At 42.4% G+C, this 15,063-nt stretch overlaps 1 protein-coding gene across 4 annotated transcripts; it reads right to left on the bottom strand.

Annotated features, from left to right (window-relative positions):
- Positions 1-6,131: 6,131 nt before the first annotated feature.
- Prpf38b (pre-mRNA processing factor 38B) lies at positions 6,132-14,846 on the bottom strand. Of its 4 annotated transcripts, XM_052179419.1 has the most exons (8): positions 14,290-14,387; positions 13,766-13,987; positions 13,458-13,510; positions 11,393-11,461; positions 11,015-11,166; positions 10,854-10,932; positions 8,248-8,471; positions 6,132-8,060 (listed from the first exon to the last, which is right to left on the bottom strand). In XM_052179419.1, the coding sequence occupies exons 4-8, from the start codon at positions 11,402-11,404 to the stop codon at positions 7,211-7,213; spliced, it is 1,317 nt and encodes a 438-aa protein (XP_052035379.1). In that variant the 5' UTR covers positions 11,405-11,461; positions 13,458-13,510; positions 13,766-13,987; positions 14,290-14,387; the 3' UTR covers positions 6,132-7,210. The 4 variants fall into 4 exon arrangements, with proteins under 4 accessions (XP_052035379.1, XP_052035377.1, XP_052035375.1 ...); XM_052179417.1 differs by lacking the exon at positions 13,766-13,987 and having other exon boundaries at positions 14,290-14,385; XM_052179415.1 differs by lacking the exons at positions 13,458-13,510; positions 13,766-13,987 and having other exon boundaries at positions 14,290-14,846.
- Positions 14,847-15,063: the final 217 nt, after the last annotated feature.

Below are 15,063 nucleotides of genomic sequence, written 5' to 3'. Positions count from 1 at the left end.
CCAGCCCTTGGAAAGTGGATGGAGGAGAATCAAGAGTTCTCAGCTACACAGCACGTTTTAGGCCAGACTGGGATATCTGAGTCCCTGTCTCAAAAATCAAATCAAAACAAAACAAACAAAAAAGTCCAAGGGACAGCAAGATAGCTGTTGAAATTTATAAGCACTGTTAAAACCTCAGGGCAGAACTCCTGAGGTCAATGGATGAGAATTGAAGAATGTCAGTTTTAAAGGAAGTAAGGCAGGAAAGAGGTTTAGGGCAGAGGGGAAACAGTGGCTTGGAAAATAATGATTAAAGAAACGAGTGGTGGTGGTGGAGAGATGGCTCAGTGGTTAAGAGCACTGACTGCTCTTCCGGAGGTCCTGAGTTCAATTCCCACTTCGTGGTTCACAACCATCTCTAATGGGATCTGATGCCCTCTTCTGGTGTGTCTGAAGACAGTGACAGTGGATTCACATACATAAAATAAACAAATCTTGAACAAAATGACTTAGGGAAGATAATTATGGCATTAGCAACTATTTCTGACTGTCAGCTTCTGAGTTGGCAACGTAGGTGCTGAGAAGCAATGGCATGTATCAATTGTTTTTACAAATACACTTTATAGCTTTGAATTACTAAAATTATCAGTTGTTTGAATCCTATTTTCAGGAACAGGACTCTGCAAAGTAAAAAATACATAAATTTAGATACTAAGGGAACAGGGTCAGCTACAGGAGTGGTTCTATTGGGCTAAGCATATGGCTCAGTTAATAGAGTGCTTGCCTAGCACGTTCAGTCCATAGCACTGCAGAAAACTCGGAGGGAGGTGTCAGAAGCAGAAGGCATGAATCAGAAATTCAAGATCATTATTAACTATTTGGTAAGTTCAAGGCTAGACTGAACTACAGTCTTGTCTACAGAGATCTTGTATAAAAAAACAATAATAATGAAACAAAAAAGTGTACATATTAAGCACGATTAGTGTGCGATAGGGTAACACGAGAAATGCCAAAAGTAACCAGTTGAAACTTTAACCCAGTGGTAGCAAGGGTGAGGTCCTGTGTGGTAACCAACACATACACACACATACACACCCAGCAGCAATACCAACTTCAGGAGAGTATCTGGATATAAGCATCTGAAATGAAAGATTAGAACGTAGGCGGTATATTGTTTGACTTTTTCCCTCCATTCTCTCTCCACCTGTAGAGTAATGCAGCTTTCAGACTCCTAACTACTCAGAGCACAGAGAGAGTTGGTACATGAGAGATGCTCGGCCTCAGACAGGTCATCTTTATTATACATCCCCTCCCTACCCAAAGCTCAGAGAACATCAGGTAATAGTGGGCAGAAAAATTGTAAGGGCTAGAGGGTTAGGCTGGGGAAGACAAATAAAACAGTGCCGTTGGGGCATAACAGGACCACAGCACTCCTGAACTCTCAAGAGCTATGGTTGTCTGCACACGGCCTAAACAGGATCAAGCCAGACAGCACTCCAGCATGGAGACGGAGGGCCATGAACCCCCATCCCTAAATCAGAAGCTAGGGACAATTGGTGATTTTCCTGGGAGTAGGAGAGACAGTTTTAAGGGTGTGGCGCTTGGCAGACTGACAACAGTCTGGTGAATGGCCCTATTTTTTGCTTTTTGCTTTTTTCCTAATAAAGGAGCCAAGTGATGGTGGTCCAGACCTTTAATCCCAGTGCTCAGAAGGCAGAAGCAGCAAGATCTCAAGGTTTGAGGCCAGACAGGTCTACAGAGCGAGTTCTGGGACAGCCAGGGCTATACTGAGAAACTCTTATCTCTAAATAAATAAGTAAATGAAAAGGAAAAAAAAGAAAAAAGAGCATGAGGCTGGGTTAAGGAGGTGGGCGGAGATCTGGAGTCAGGGAAAGAAGTGCAGGGTGAAATGGTAAAACTACATTATATGAAATGCTCTTAATTTATAATAGAAAAAATTGTTATTTGGTGTACATCTCTAGATGTAAGATATATGCTCAGAGCCTCCAGAAATGTAATTTAATTACACGGCATCCCCAGGAACCCAGTCTTCACGTACTGTACCTGCCATCCGTAAAATGAGGTCCTCCTGACCCAAGAGAACAGTCCCAATTTCAACAGTCACATCCAAGTTTTAGATCACAGAAGTAGTCAAATGCCAAAGAAACTGTTTATTTATTTATTTATTTATTTATTTATTTATTCATTTATTTATTTATTGGTTTTTCAAGGCAAGGTTTCTCTGTGTAGACCTGGCTGCCTTGGAATTAACCCGGAAGACTGGGCTGGCCCTGGAACTTGAGGGCCACCTGCCTTGCCTTCTGAATGCTGGAATTAAAGGTGTGCCCATTTAGAGAAACTTCTTAAAAATTTCCTCTGGCTACCTCCCACTGGCTATCATTCAGTCACATAATTTCATGTGTCTCGTAAGAGGTTGAAAGATATTTGGACTGAGTGAGAGGGAGAACGGAGGGAAAAGGAGGAGACAAAGGAGATGTGACTGCAACTAATCTTTTGGTTAGGAGGAGGGGGAAAGGCAAATTGAGGGACTCCACTTGATAGTCTGAAAATGAGTGTGGAGGCAGGTCCTGAAATAGCCATTGCAGGACACTAGAGGACATACAAGAATTGTTTAGAAGAGATGGGAGTGGCAGGGCATGCATTTAATCCCAGCACCCTGGAGAGACAGGCAGGTGGACCTCTTTGAGCTCAAGACTAGCTTGATCTATACAGCAAGCTCCAGGCCAGGACTACATAGTGAGACCCTGTCTCAAAAACAAGTAAACAAAGCGCAGAGCCAACCAAGCAAAGATCCAGCTCAGTGATAGAGCACTTGCTTAGAATCCACAATGGCCTGGGTCTGTTCCCCAGGACACACATACAAATTGTTTACAGGGATGGGATATGAAGCAGGCTCAGGAAACAGTAAGAGACTTAGATTTTCAGTGGCTCCACATCACACTCTTGCCCTTCACCAATCCCCTTCTGCCCACAGGCAGAGCATTTCTAAAGAAAAGGAATGGCACCTAAAACCTTTTTGGTTGGTTGGTTAAATCAAGAAAGTGACATTTCAAAGTAAGGAAATGCTGGGCAGAACCTCCCTCGTCAAGGTTCAGTGCTAGTAACAGTAAAAACCAGAGTTGGCTCCTAGTTCCAAGGAAGAGAAACTCAGACTTGTTGAAGGAAAGCAGAGAAATTAAAGGATATTCATTAAAGGATTAAAGGCCCAAACTCAAACAAAACAAAGTGAAAACCAGCCTCAAGCAGACAGGAAATAACCTTCAAGGCCCCATGACTAGGTCCTGAGTTCTTTTACATGTCCACCCTTACAAGCGTGAGTCTGGTCCATTCTTCTGTTTTTTGTCATTGCTGGGGATTCATCCTAGGACCTTGCATATGCCAGCTCAGCACTCTGTCGCTGAAGGACACCTGCCAAACTTTAAAAAAGTTGTCCTTAGCCAAAACACTTGTAGGGAGTCTAATTCACTTGCATAATTATTAACAAACTTGCTCAGCTGAGCACGAACACTTCCTTATGCTAGACTGTACCAAAGGCCACTAAGCAACGTGAAGAGCAGGCCACATCAATACGGCCAGTACTGTCGAAATACACTAACGCTGGGTCCAGCCAGGACACAGAGAACACACTTCTAACCAAGTTTGATGTAAAGAATGAGTATCCAATAGGGAGAGTATTAGTTACTGAGAATAAAGAGATCTACAGAATACAGAAATGATAGGGAAGTCATGTTACCTTTAGGGATGAGGCAGAGATCCTAAAGGAAAAAAAAATTGAGTCACTCACTCAAGAACGATTGAGTCACTGCTGGATGTGGCTGTGGCAGTGTTTGCTGAGACATGAAGACTGGAGAATGGGTGTAAAAATAGCTAGGCCACAGGATCCTAGTGCTGAGAAGGGGAACTGGGCACAAGCTCCCGTCCCTAACCAAGCAGCAATCTCAATCAACACAAAAAAATGTCCTCTAGTGTGCCTCACTGGGTATATAAACCAAACTTAAGGGTAGACTCCCATTCCCAGCAGCAGTTGGCCAACACAAAACTCAATGGCATTTGTCTCATTAAAAAAACCAACAAACTTCCTGGTCTTTTGCTTATAAAGTATGGCTTACAGTTGTTTTTTTGTTCTTTTGTTTCGGTTTTTTTTCCCTTGCCTATTTAAAAGAAAAAGGGAAGAGTTTGGATGGGTGGGGAGGATCTGGGAAATGGGGGAGAAGAATTTGTGACCAAAATATATTGTATGGATTTTCAATGTAAAAAACATGCACACTGCAAAATAGCTAAGACTACATATTTTAGGAGTAAAGAAATAGACTCAATCCTCTCAATGTATTAAAACATCACACTCCATTTGCCCCTTCTCCTACCCCCCAAAAGTAGTTAGGGCACAGTCCACTGGTGCATTAATGAAGCCTGCAGGATAGCTGTGTGCTGGAGCAAGCCTTGCTGGGGTTCCAATGGAATTGCCAGAAAATCTGCCTGAGATGCCACTGGACTTTGATGGCTGAGTGACACCAGGTGCCCTATAAGCTAAGCGCCTGCACACTGCAGGTGAATAGGAACTAGGTCTCTTCTCCTGCAGCGTTCTGTTGTAAGAACAATGGGCCGACTTGCCAGTTCCAGATCACACTGAAGGGTAGATTTGGATCCAATACAGAAACAGGTGTACACAAATTAGCAGTGGTTCCCATACAAAGTTTGGCAAAACTTGGTACAAAAGGGCCAGATAAGACTGGCAGCCTTGCTGGTTATCTAGGCCACTGGTGATATCAGCATCAAAGAGGGGATAAGGACAGAACTTTTTTTTTAAAAAAAGGTTTTATGAGTACTCTATCTGCATGTCCACCTCCGTGCCAGAAGGACATCAGATCTTACTATAGACAGTTGTGAGCCACCATGTGGTTGCTGGGAATTGAATTCAGGACCTCTGCAAGAGCAATCAGTGCTCTTAACTGCTGAGCCATCTCTCCAGTCCTAACAGGACTTCTTTTGCATTTGCTCAACAAGCAACATTTACTTTCATGTGTTGTTTAGGATGTAGGGGGACCATGAAGGGACTACACGGAGTTTAGGAGCTGAGTGCACAGTACACTTTCAGAGTCTTGCTCTTAGCTCCATTGTCAGCTCTGCTTACGTCCAGCCCTGGGGAAATCAACCTCTCTGGTCTCTAAGAGCACCTACACACATCAGAAAAATCTTATGGATTGAAGGGTTATTGATGCATGAAGATCAACAGCACTATCAATTCCCTTGGGGATTTACAGACAAGATCTGCCTGCCTCTCCAGGTCTGGGATTGAAGCATGCACCCCTATGTCCAGATCTATAAGGAAGGAACTCTACTAAAAAGCATTCCTTCAAGTTCCCTAGAGAAATGACCAATGAATCAGAACATTTGTCTACTATGTAGCCAGGGTTAGATAACCCATTAACTATAAGGGGGGAAATCAATTGAACATAAACCTGAGTTATTATACTTAATGGTTTTTCAATTTCCTTCACATTCTGTTTTAGTATGTGAGAGTAACAGTGTAGGTGTGCCCAGAGGACACCAAGAAGGATTCTGTTTTCTTATGTGATCCCAAGAGGCAGCCCCAGCTTAACTACCTTGGGGAGCCTAACTTCCTGTTGTAACAGACTAGTTGCTCAATTTGAAACATGGCTAGATTTTTAAAAGTATAGCATTTTAACCTGAGCATTTCACTTGGAGATCTTTCTTAGAAGTGGTACAAATGTATCCTGTGGGATCTTCAATCAAATGCCTGATAGGGCAAGACAAACCCACAACCATAATGCTAATACCAAGAGTCACAACTCGTTTTAAAACATGTCTTAAAACTTAAGGGAAACTGCCATTTTAAGATTCTATTAAGTACCAGCATAGCAGATCTACTTCCAACCTACAAGGATTTAAAAACTATTTACAGGGCACATATGCACAATAGTACTGTAGTGAGCTTTCTCCTCCTCGGCCAGGGATGGGCCCAGGCCTGGCTGGGTGGTAAGCTGAGCAATGTGCTGTTTTTAAAGAGTCACCTTTGCTCAAGATAGCCTCATGGAAAACTGTTGCCATTTCATCAGTTCCACAACTTTCTTTAAATGTTAACAAATGGGGGGGAAGCCAACACCCAGGAGGAAGGATTTAATCCAGTATTTATTCCACACTCATGATGGTTTTCTGAAATCAGAATACAAGTCATAAGAACAATCTATCAAATAATTTGCTGATAGTCTTAAATAACGCAGCACTGCATTACTGTTAATATTTCTGTTCTAGATTAAGTTTAAAAACTCAAACAGCAATCTTCATTATCAATAAAAAAAGTTTTGAATTCTTAAAAAAGGATACTATATCAAGCTGTTTCATAATTTAAGTATTCTCCATTTATAAAAATGCTTTGGAAGCCTGAGGCTTGACTGCTTCTCTCATGTGCCCGCCCTCTCCCAATCACTTGGTTGCTACAATGCCAGGCTTTACACATTTTAATATAGTACTTTTAAAATCTGAGAAAGAATTCAAGAGGGAGGAGGGAAGCACATTGTAAAAAGGAAAGTAAATAAATTTTAGGCATACTAACAGTGTCCCTTTGAGGTAGAATGCTAAAAGGACTTCTGATCAAAGCACAGCCTAATTTAAACCTCTTATAAATTCTCTCTAACATTAACTGTGGAGAATAACATATTAACAAGAGCTTCCAAGGTAATATACAGTGGACAAGAATGTTAACCCTACAACTGTTGCCCTCATGTATACTGAAATACACATAATTCTCCTAAAACAGACACCCAAGACCCATTCCCAAAGTCTTCAGCATTCTATTATGAAGAGCACAGTCATGCTAGCTTCAGTACACAACCATAATCTCACACCTACAAAACAAAAATACAATTAGTGGCAGTTTATTGCCTTATACAAATTTAACCAACATGGCAACCATGCCAAAGAATTAAAACATTTTCAGGACATATGTACAGACTGTACATTTTAAAAACAAACAAAAATGCAAGAACAATCTGTGCATCATGAGTCAACTCAACTGGGTGAAAACATCAATGCTAAATGAGATTACAAAGGCACTTCCCTACACAAAAGAAACCAGCCTACAGGGAGCTCAAAGAGTGCATAACTACTGCACAATCTCAACTTGGGGGGAAAAAAAGCAGAATTTAATCAACATTTATAGGATTCAATGTGATCCAATTTTACAAAATCTTCACCCAGTCTCATCTTTGTTTTTGTGTTCTTTTTCTTGGCTCTCTGGCTCTACAGTCTGGCTTCTCTGATGATCCTGTCTGTCTGACTGGTCCTTGCTATCACCATGATCTCTCTTGTGGGAACGGTCTTGGCTCCTGCTGCGCTTTCTAGACTTCTCTCTGCTAGGGCTGTGTTCTCGTTTTCTCTTTTCAACACTGCCAGTTCTTCCTTGACTGCCACTTCTGCTCCTTTTATTTGACTTCTCCTTGCTTTCGTTTTTATGTCTGCTTGACTTGTCCTTGCTCCTGCTCCTGCTCCGCTTCCCTGCATTTCTGCTTCTGCTCCTACTTCTGTGTTTCCTCTCCCTGCTTCTACTTCTGCTGTGTTTCTTCTTGGACTCTTTTTTGTCATCTCTGTGTCGTCTATCCTCCTTGTCTTCTTTGTGCTTCTTCTCTTCTCCCTCACCCCTATTTCTCTGCTCCTTAGAGCGCTCCCTTGATCTCTCCCTGTCCCTTTCTCGGTCATTGCCTCTCTCCTTATCATAATCTCGGTCTCGTCTTCGGCCTCTCTCATTTTCTTTCTCTCTTTCCCGATCCCTGTCTCTTCTGTCCCCTTTCCTATCACGGCTGCGACTGCGGCTCCTGTGCCTGTCCCGACTGCGGCTTCGCCTGCGATCTAAGCCTCGGTCAATGCTTCGGGATCTTCGCCTTTCTTTCTCTCTTTCTTTGGCTTCCCGCTCTAGTCGTTGGCGCTCTTTCTCTCTCTCTAATTCTCTGTCAAAGCTAGACGATCCATGGCCCTCCCGGTGATGACTTCTGCTTCTTGATCTTCTAGGAGACCTCCGAGGACTCAGTGATCTTCTTGGAGATCTAAAAGGAGAAAGGAAGAAACAAATAGCCTTTAGATGGCATGGCTTGTGGGGAGTGCTTGCCTGGCATGCATGTGTGCAGTGATGTAACTGCTCTCAGTATTTTATGGGGAATCACAAGTAAAAGGAGCACCACATTTTCCTAAGAACTTTGTATAGGTAAATTAAAACAACGTAACTGACATTACCTGGATCGCCGCCTCTCAATGTGCCTGTCTATTTCCTCAACACCTTCCTTCCCGTCTTTCTTGATTTTCCTAGGTCGAGTTTTAATCTGTTGATCAATATTCTTCTGAACTGGAACTGGAATTCTTGGAAACAAAGTAGAAAACCACTCCAGTTTTGTGAGAAAAGAACGCAGCATCTCACCAATGGTCATCACACAGCCTCCGCCAGCTTTCACATCTAGGTCCTAGGAAACATAAAGGACACCCTACCGGTTAACAAAAGGAGCACTTCAACATATACATCAACACTTTAAAATTTTTTTCTTTTTTACCATCTTTGGAATCAACTATAAAAAAAAAAACAAACAGAAAAATTTCAATTTGTGTATCCTAATCTGGCAATGAATGAAGAATATTTAGACTAATTGTTTGCATGCAGGTGAAAACAACCCTGCAGCCTCTTGGGCATAAAGGGACCTGACTTAGTTACTAACAAAAAAATCTGGAAAAGCCCCTTTTATCACTAAACTAAGTGGAACAAGTAGGTTAACATGACATTTCAGATACCTACACTTGAGGACACATTTGCGCTCATACCTAGTGCTGAAACCTAGCTATGTAGGGATTACTTTTACATAATTCCTGTCTAAAGGGTATCTTTTAACAGCTGCAATATAAAATGAAGCCCTGCTACAACTGGAAGCAATAGCAAACCAACTGCCATGAAGCAGTGAGGTTTCTAATTCAGTTATGTACAAAATAAATAAATGAACAAATAATTGGAAACGCATAATCCATGATGACCATTGTCTCTGAAAAGGGTCATTACCGCATGAAGGCCTTCTTGCTATGCCCTCTCACAGCTCAGGACATGTTAGTCAGCTATTGTCAGTCCCAAACCTATAGTGCAAGCACACAAGGAAAGTGAGATTTGTTATCTAAACAGGAAAACAAGAGCTAAAGGTAAAACTGCTTGCACTCACACACATTTAAGTGTTCAGATATACAGTATTTCCAAATATAATCGCTGCAGATATCTAAAGAAGAAAACATATGTTAGCTCAAATAGAGGACCTCAGGCTTGTAAACACAATAAAGAACAGATAAATTAGAAAGCATTCAGAAACCTACTAACAATTTTAAAAAGTGACATGCCTTTTTGAAGTGCCTTAATCTCTCTAGAAAAAAAAAGCCATGTAAATAGGAGACAAGTTTAACAATTTTGATTTTATCTCAATCAATTTCTGGATCTCTTGAATTAATAAACAACTTGGTAAACAGGCCAAAACAGGACAGGAAAATTTCTAACAACCATCTCTGGGTTTGCTTGTAACCCTAGTTAGTATTAGGGAACTGAGACAGGGGATCAGTAGTAGAGGCCTTTCTAAGCTAGTCTGAGGCCAACCTGAGTGAAGTAAGACCTTGTCTCAAATGCTTCTCCTCTGTCTACGTTAGTGAGTTTTTTTTTTTCTGAAAGAAAGAAAGAAAGAAAGAAAGAAAGAAAGAAAGAAAGAAAGAAAGAAAGAAAGAAAGAAAGAAAGAAAGAAAGAAGAAAGAAGGAACCTGGGCATATAATAAAAATGAAAATTTTATTAGATGGATGTGTTCATCAAACAACAAAAAAGGTTTTTTGGGACATGGTCTCACTATAACTCTGGCCCTTAGCAATCCCTGCTCTCTAGGCGCTGGGATAAAAGCTGTGCTACACTAAGCACCAAACTTCTGTCTGAGCTCACAGAAGCAGTTTAATGCTACTATACAGACTCTGATTACAAATCAGTGATGAAAGGAGCTGCACGGATAAGTGTATGCTAGTCCTGTAGTCATCAATAAGGAAAGTCACAGGGTATAATTTCAGTACGACTCTAATCTTCATTTTGTCTTAAGGCTTGAGACAGTGACTAGATTTAGCCTCAAAATCTAAAGTGCTCATTTAAGAAGAAGAAATGTATTCTTTGGCAGTATTGGGATCCAGCCCAGAGCTAGGGACACTAGACTCTGAGCTGTGTTGTGTAGTGACTGAGAAAGCTAGAACTAGCCAGGCATGGTGGTGAATCCTGTTTGTAATCCTATCTACTCAGGAGGCTGAAGCAGGAAGATTACAGATTTCAGACTGACCCAAGTAACACTGAGTATGTGGCTCAAAAGAAAAATGGAAAAAAGATTATGTTCTCATTTTGGACAGGTATAATTGTCAGGCTATTTAAGCTAATCTCAACCCTTTCAAAGTCTATACTTATATACAAATATAAAAATCGATGTTTGAAAAAGGTCACAGTAAAAACAAAAACAGTTCAGGGGATTTAAACTGTCTACAGTTACAGCAGTGCATGCTGCCCATCTGTCAACCCTCAGAAAGTCACCATCAGCCAAGGAGTTAGGATCAACACAATACAGAGTTTAATTTGGGAGAAAGTTATCATTGAAGTTATTAAAACGTAGTAACTCTTAAAGCATATTAAAATAACTTAAAATTTTAACCTAACATAAAAAAGTCATCAAATCTTAGCAAAAGGACAATCCCATAAGTACAACTGAAATAAATATACAGAAATTCTGAAGACATTAAACTTCCAACAAATAAAAGAGCAAGAGCAGAGTAACCAAAAAGGAAAGCGGACGATTACCCTTGCTGACTGACATACCTCCTCATCATCAAGGAAGGACTCGAACCAGTCCCACAGGTCTGTAGGGGGCTGTGTATACCTACAATTAGAACAAGAAATCTACTCAGTTTATGTCAACTAAAATAGTATTTATTTAAATATGTAGATAAACACAGGTGTACCTTATATACATAAATCCAAGGGCTCTGATATATGGAGAGTCTGTATGTGTTATGAGACCCATCACTTGCTTTCGAGTTAACTTCAGGGTAAATAATTTGTATAGAAGGCAAAACGCTGTAGAAACAATGCCTCCTGTTCCAACACCTCGAACCTTTAAAGGGAAACATAGTTAATGAAAAATAAACACATACTTAATATCTACTGATTGATGCTGTTATCAACAAACAATCTACAATTCAATAGACTTGACTTTTGCACTTTTGAGAAATTTGAGAGATCTGCCAATGAATCGGTATTTGATTATCTAAAGCCCTCAGCTTTCCTATAAACTTAGCAGACAGAAAAACTGGAAAAACAATGCACGTACTTCTACTTACCCCCCCGCACATCCCCGTCTGGCCAGCAGTTTTCCTGCTCCCTTTCTCCCATGGCTCAACATGCGTGACCTGAAAATAAAAAAAAGGAAGACAACAGACGTTCGGACTCTGTCTGAAGCTACAGTGAGCTCAGTTCCTAAGAGCAACTCCTCCCAAGTGTCGGCCACTGTGCGGGTGCCATCCACCATCCTCCTGGACTCACACGCTAAGTACATACGGCACCTCTGGGAAAACGGCTCAGACTCAACACCAACAAAGTGAGAGGAGTCAACAAAACCCTGGCATGCTTTCAAAGCAGACAGGTAATTTTTATGGTAAATTTAAATACACATTACAAAAAATATGAAGTCTATTTCTAGGGCTTCAGAGGGGCAGGAAGAGCTTGTTTAAGGCCTGGGGTGGCGGGCAGGGAGGAGGGAGAGAGATGGGGTCTCACTTAAACCAGGCTGGCTTGAATTATGATCACACCAACCTTTGGACTTTTATTTCTCATTTGTTTCACCTGCATTAATTAATTCCTAATTAAGTAAAGGTTAAAATTATAAAGCTACAAAAATCGTTTTTGTACTTAATTTTAAGCCAAACTGCAAACGCAGAGTATAAACTGTTAAAAGGTTAAGTGTGAAGTCATTAATGCATACCAAACAGAATCAATAATAGTATCATTTTTGTTAAAGGGAATACCCTACAAAACCAGCTTTACCCCAAAATAGCAAAAAGCTGACACTAGAGAGATAAGCAAAAAATAGTAGACCTGTTTTTGTTTCTTAAATAAACCCCACTCTCTATTTCTGCCCATACATGGTGATACTTTATACTTAATTTCTGTGGCTTTAGACAAGCAAAACCACCAACCATTTAAATGGAAGCACAACACTATTTTGCAGCTCATGGAGTTTTTTCCTGTTCCCAACAAACATACCGTCTAAGTTATATCCCACCCAGCCCCCAGTGCTGGGGACTGAACCTAGGGTTTTGTCTATGTTGGATAAGTGCTGTACCAACTTACCACTGAACCACAACTGGTTTCTATTCCTTACAGGGTGCTCAAAGGAGGGCATACAATGTAAAACCGGAAGCCTACACAACTTCCAAGTCTATTTGATCCAAAGAAATTTCATAACAAGTTTTCAGTAATATTCTATTATTTTACTTTTAAGAACATGTGTGTGGGTCTGTGGAGCACAGAAATGTCTGACCCCTGGAAGTGGAGGTCCAGGTGTGTTCCCTGCCCAATGTGGATGGTGGGAACTGAACTTAGGTCCCCTGCAAAGGCAAAATCACTTAGTCCGTGGGGCATCTCCCCAAACCCCGAGATTTTAGTTTTAAAAACGAATTTAAACATACTTTCTAATGGAATAAGTTTTTCAGAATACATTTGAAATTAACTTGAAATATTAGTCTCTATTTTAAAACAGCCTGTCACAAAGGTGTAGGGACCCAATGTTTCAAAGTTAACTGCATACATTATCATCTTTTGCCACGCCACATTCAACTGAAAAGGCCTTACCTTTTAAAAGCTAGTTTAAAAAAACTACTTCATAGTATTAGTTATACCTACTTAACAGCTTTTGTAAAAGAACACCAAGAGTACATGTATATTCTATATAATCCAAAGTTAAAAGGGTTGTCTATAAAAAGCAATTAGTACCTCAAAAATCTCTCATTAACCTGAACAAGAAGCTGGGAGAAAGTAGCTAAAATATACAGAATCTCTTTTTGTTAACATCTCCACGTGTATGTTTAAATGACAGAAAATATCTTATTTGGTCTGTCCCAAATTTCTAAGTGTCAAGACAAGAAAAAATGGATGTCTTTTATTTTACATGCTCTAGAGAAAAATGCTTGAAGACATTAAAACTATTAATACTCATTAAAATATAAATTAACCTCGGAGGCCTGGAAGGTATTTTTTTTAACTACCTAATTTGTAGAGAAGTGGAGAATCTAGTTAGTGAGACCAAAATCAATGGCCCAAAACGAAACCGAAAAATAAACCTAATTAGCCATTCATTTAACCAGGGAAATGCATTTATGGCGATTGAGCATGATTAATAGTGCATACCTCTACCTGCGACCCTGGGCTGCTCCGAGCCTCGCTGCAAGACTGAGTCAATCCTGCTAACGAAACAAGAACTGAGACAAGAGTGCAGTGAGGAGGCGCCAGGTGAGCTCCCCAGCACAGCCAAGCCAGCACCGACCCTGCCGCAGAAGCCCAGGGCCCAGATCATTCTAATGATGCCCAATGCACAGGTGGCTGAGACCTCCGACTCCTGACTTCCTGCTGGGAAAAATTTCCAGGCCTTCTGTACACCTCTTTGCCCTGGCACACCACGCCACCCTCAACCCTCCCGGCCCACCCGACACACTCACTGGCCAATTTCTGTCTGGATTGGAGAGTTTAACGAAGAACAGGAGGCCGACATTGAAGTAATTACTTCAGTAATCCCGCTGGCCCGAGGGGCAGCGGCAGAAGCACCATGTTAGTGCTTAGTCGACACAGGTAAAAAGGAGTCATTTTTTTAAATGGTGAACTTGGACAGGCTTCTGGTATTACTTTTCTCCTCTCCCCTAGAGTTCTTGCCCAACAGCTCCCTAGGGACAGGCAGGAGGAGGTTGGGATAGGTTAAAGATCGATTGTGGCGGGCTCGCCCGGCTATTAAAAAAAAACAAAAAAACAAAAACAGAACAAAAAACAAAACCTGGAAAGGAAAAAGGAGGGCGGCCCTAGCCCGACCCGTCCCAAACCATCCCCAAGTCTCACCTCTCCCTCCGCCAACTTTCCCCCTCCCCCAAATCCTCAGGTCTCGGGAGGGAGGGAAAGGGGGCGCATCCACGGTATCCGACAACCCGCTTTGGCGAACTTACCCCCAACGGGAGGCCTAGAGGATGCGTACCTTAAAGTAGATCTCGTCCACCACCTCGTGGTAGGTCTTGAGCTCGTAGAGCTGCACTTTGAAGTAAGGCGACGACAGGATGTTGGTGAGGATCATGGGGTTGAGGTTCATGGTCTTCTCATTGCCCCACAGCGGCAGCACATTGCCCTGCTTGCCCGACACCGCCGGCTTGGTGGCGCCGCCGCCGCCGCCACATTGCTGCTGCTGCTGGGCCACGGCCGCGGCCGCCTGGTGCTGCGGTTGCGAGTTGCCGGTCAGCGCGGGGCTGTTGTTAGCCATGTTGCCGCGGCAGGAAGGAGGGTGGGAGGAGGGGGCCAAGCTCGATCGCGCTCTTCGGGACAACGGTCCCGGACCTACTCCATGGAAGGCCGTCGGGGCAAGAAGCCCGCCGCGTTGTGCCCCAGCCGAGCGAGGGACTGCAACTGGTACGCCGACACACGCTCCCCAGGCCGAAGACGGACGCCAAACGCAGGTAGCGGGAACTCAGGACGCAAGGCAGAACGGGCAGCCAAGGAGCTCGATCTCTTCCGCCAACTGCCCCTGGGAACAAGATGGCGGGCTTAGCGGAAGTGACGCCACACGCCCGGGCGTTCGAGCTAAGCCCGTGACCAATCAGAGCCGCCCGTGTGTGCAGGCTATTCCTTTTCCTGTTTGCGCGAGGTCGTTGCGTGTTGGATCGGCTCCGGTGGTCTGGGTGCTGTGCTGTTGGCTTTCTCCTGGGAATTTGTCGCGGGGAAGGGGGTCTAGACACAGTTGCCGTGTTTTAGAGTTTGC

This window comes from Apodemus sylvaticus, chromosome 4 (assembly GCF_947179515.1).
Source record: "Apodemus sylvaticus chromosome 4, mApoSyl1.1, whole genome shotgun sequence".
Taxonomy (NCBI): Eukaryota; Metazoa; Chordata; class Mammalia; order Rodentia; family Muridae; genus Apodemus; species Apodemus sylvaticus.
This window is presented reverse-complemented; position numbering and strand designations above follow the sequence as displayed.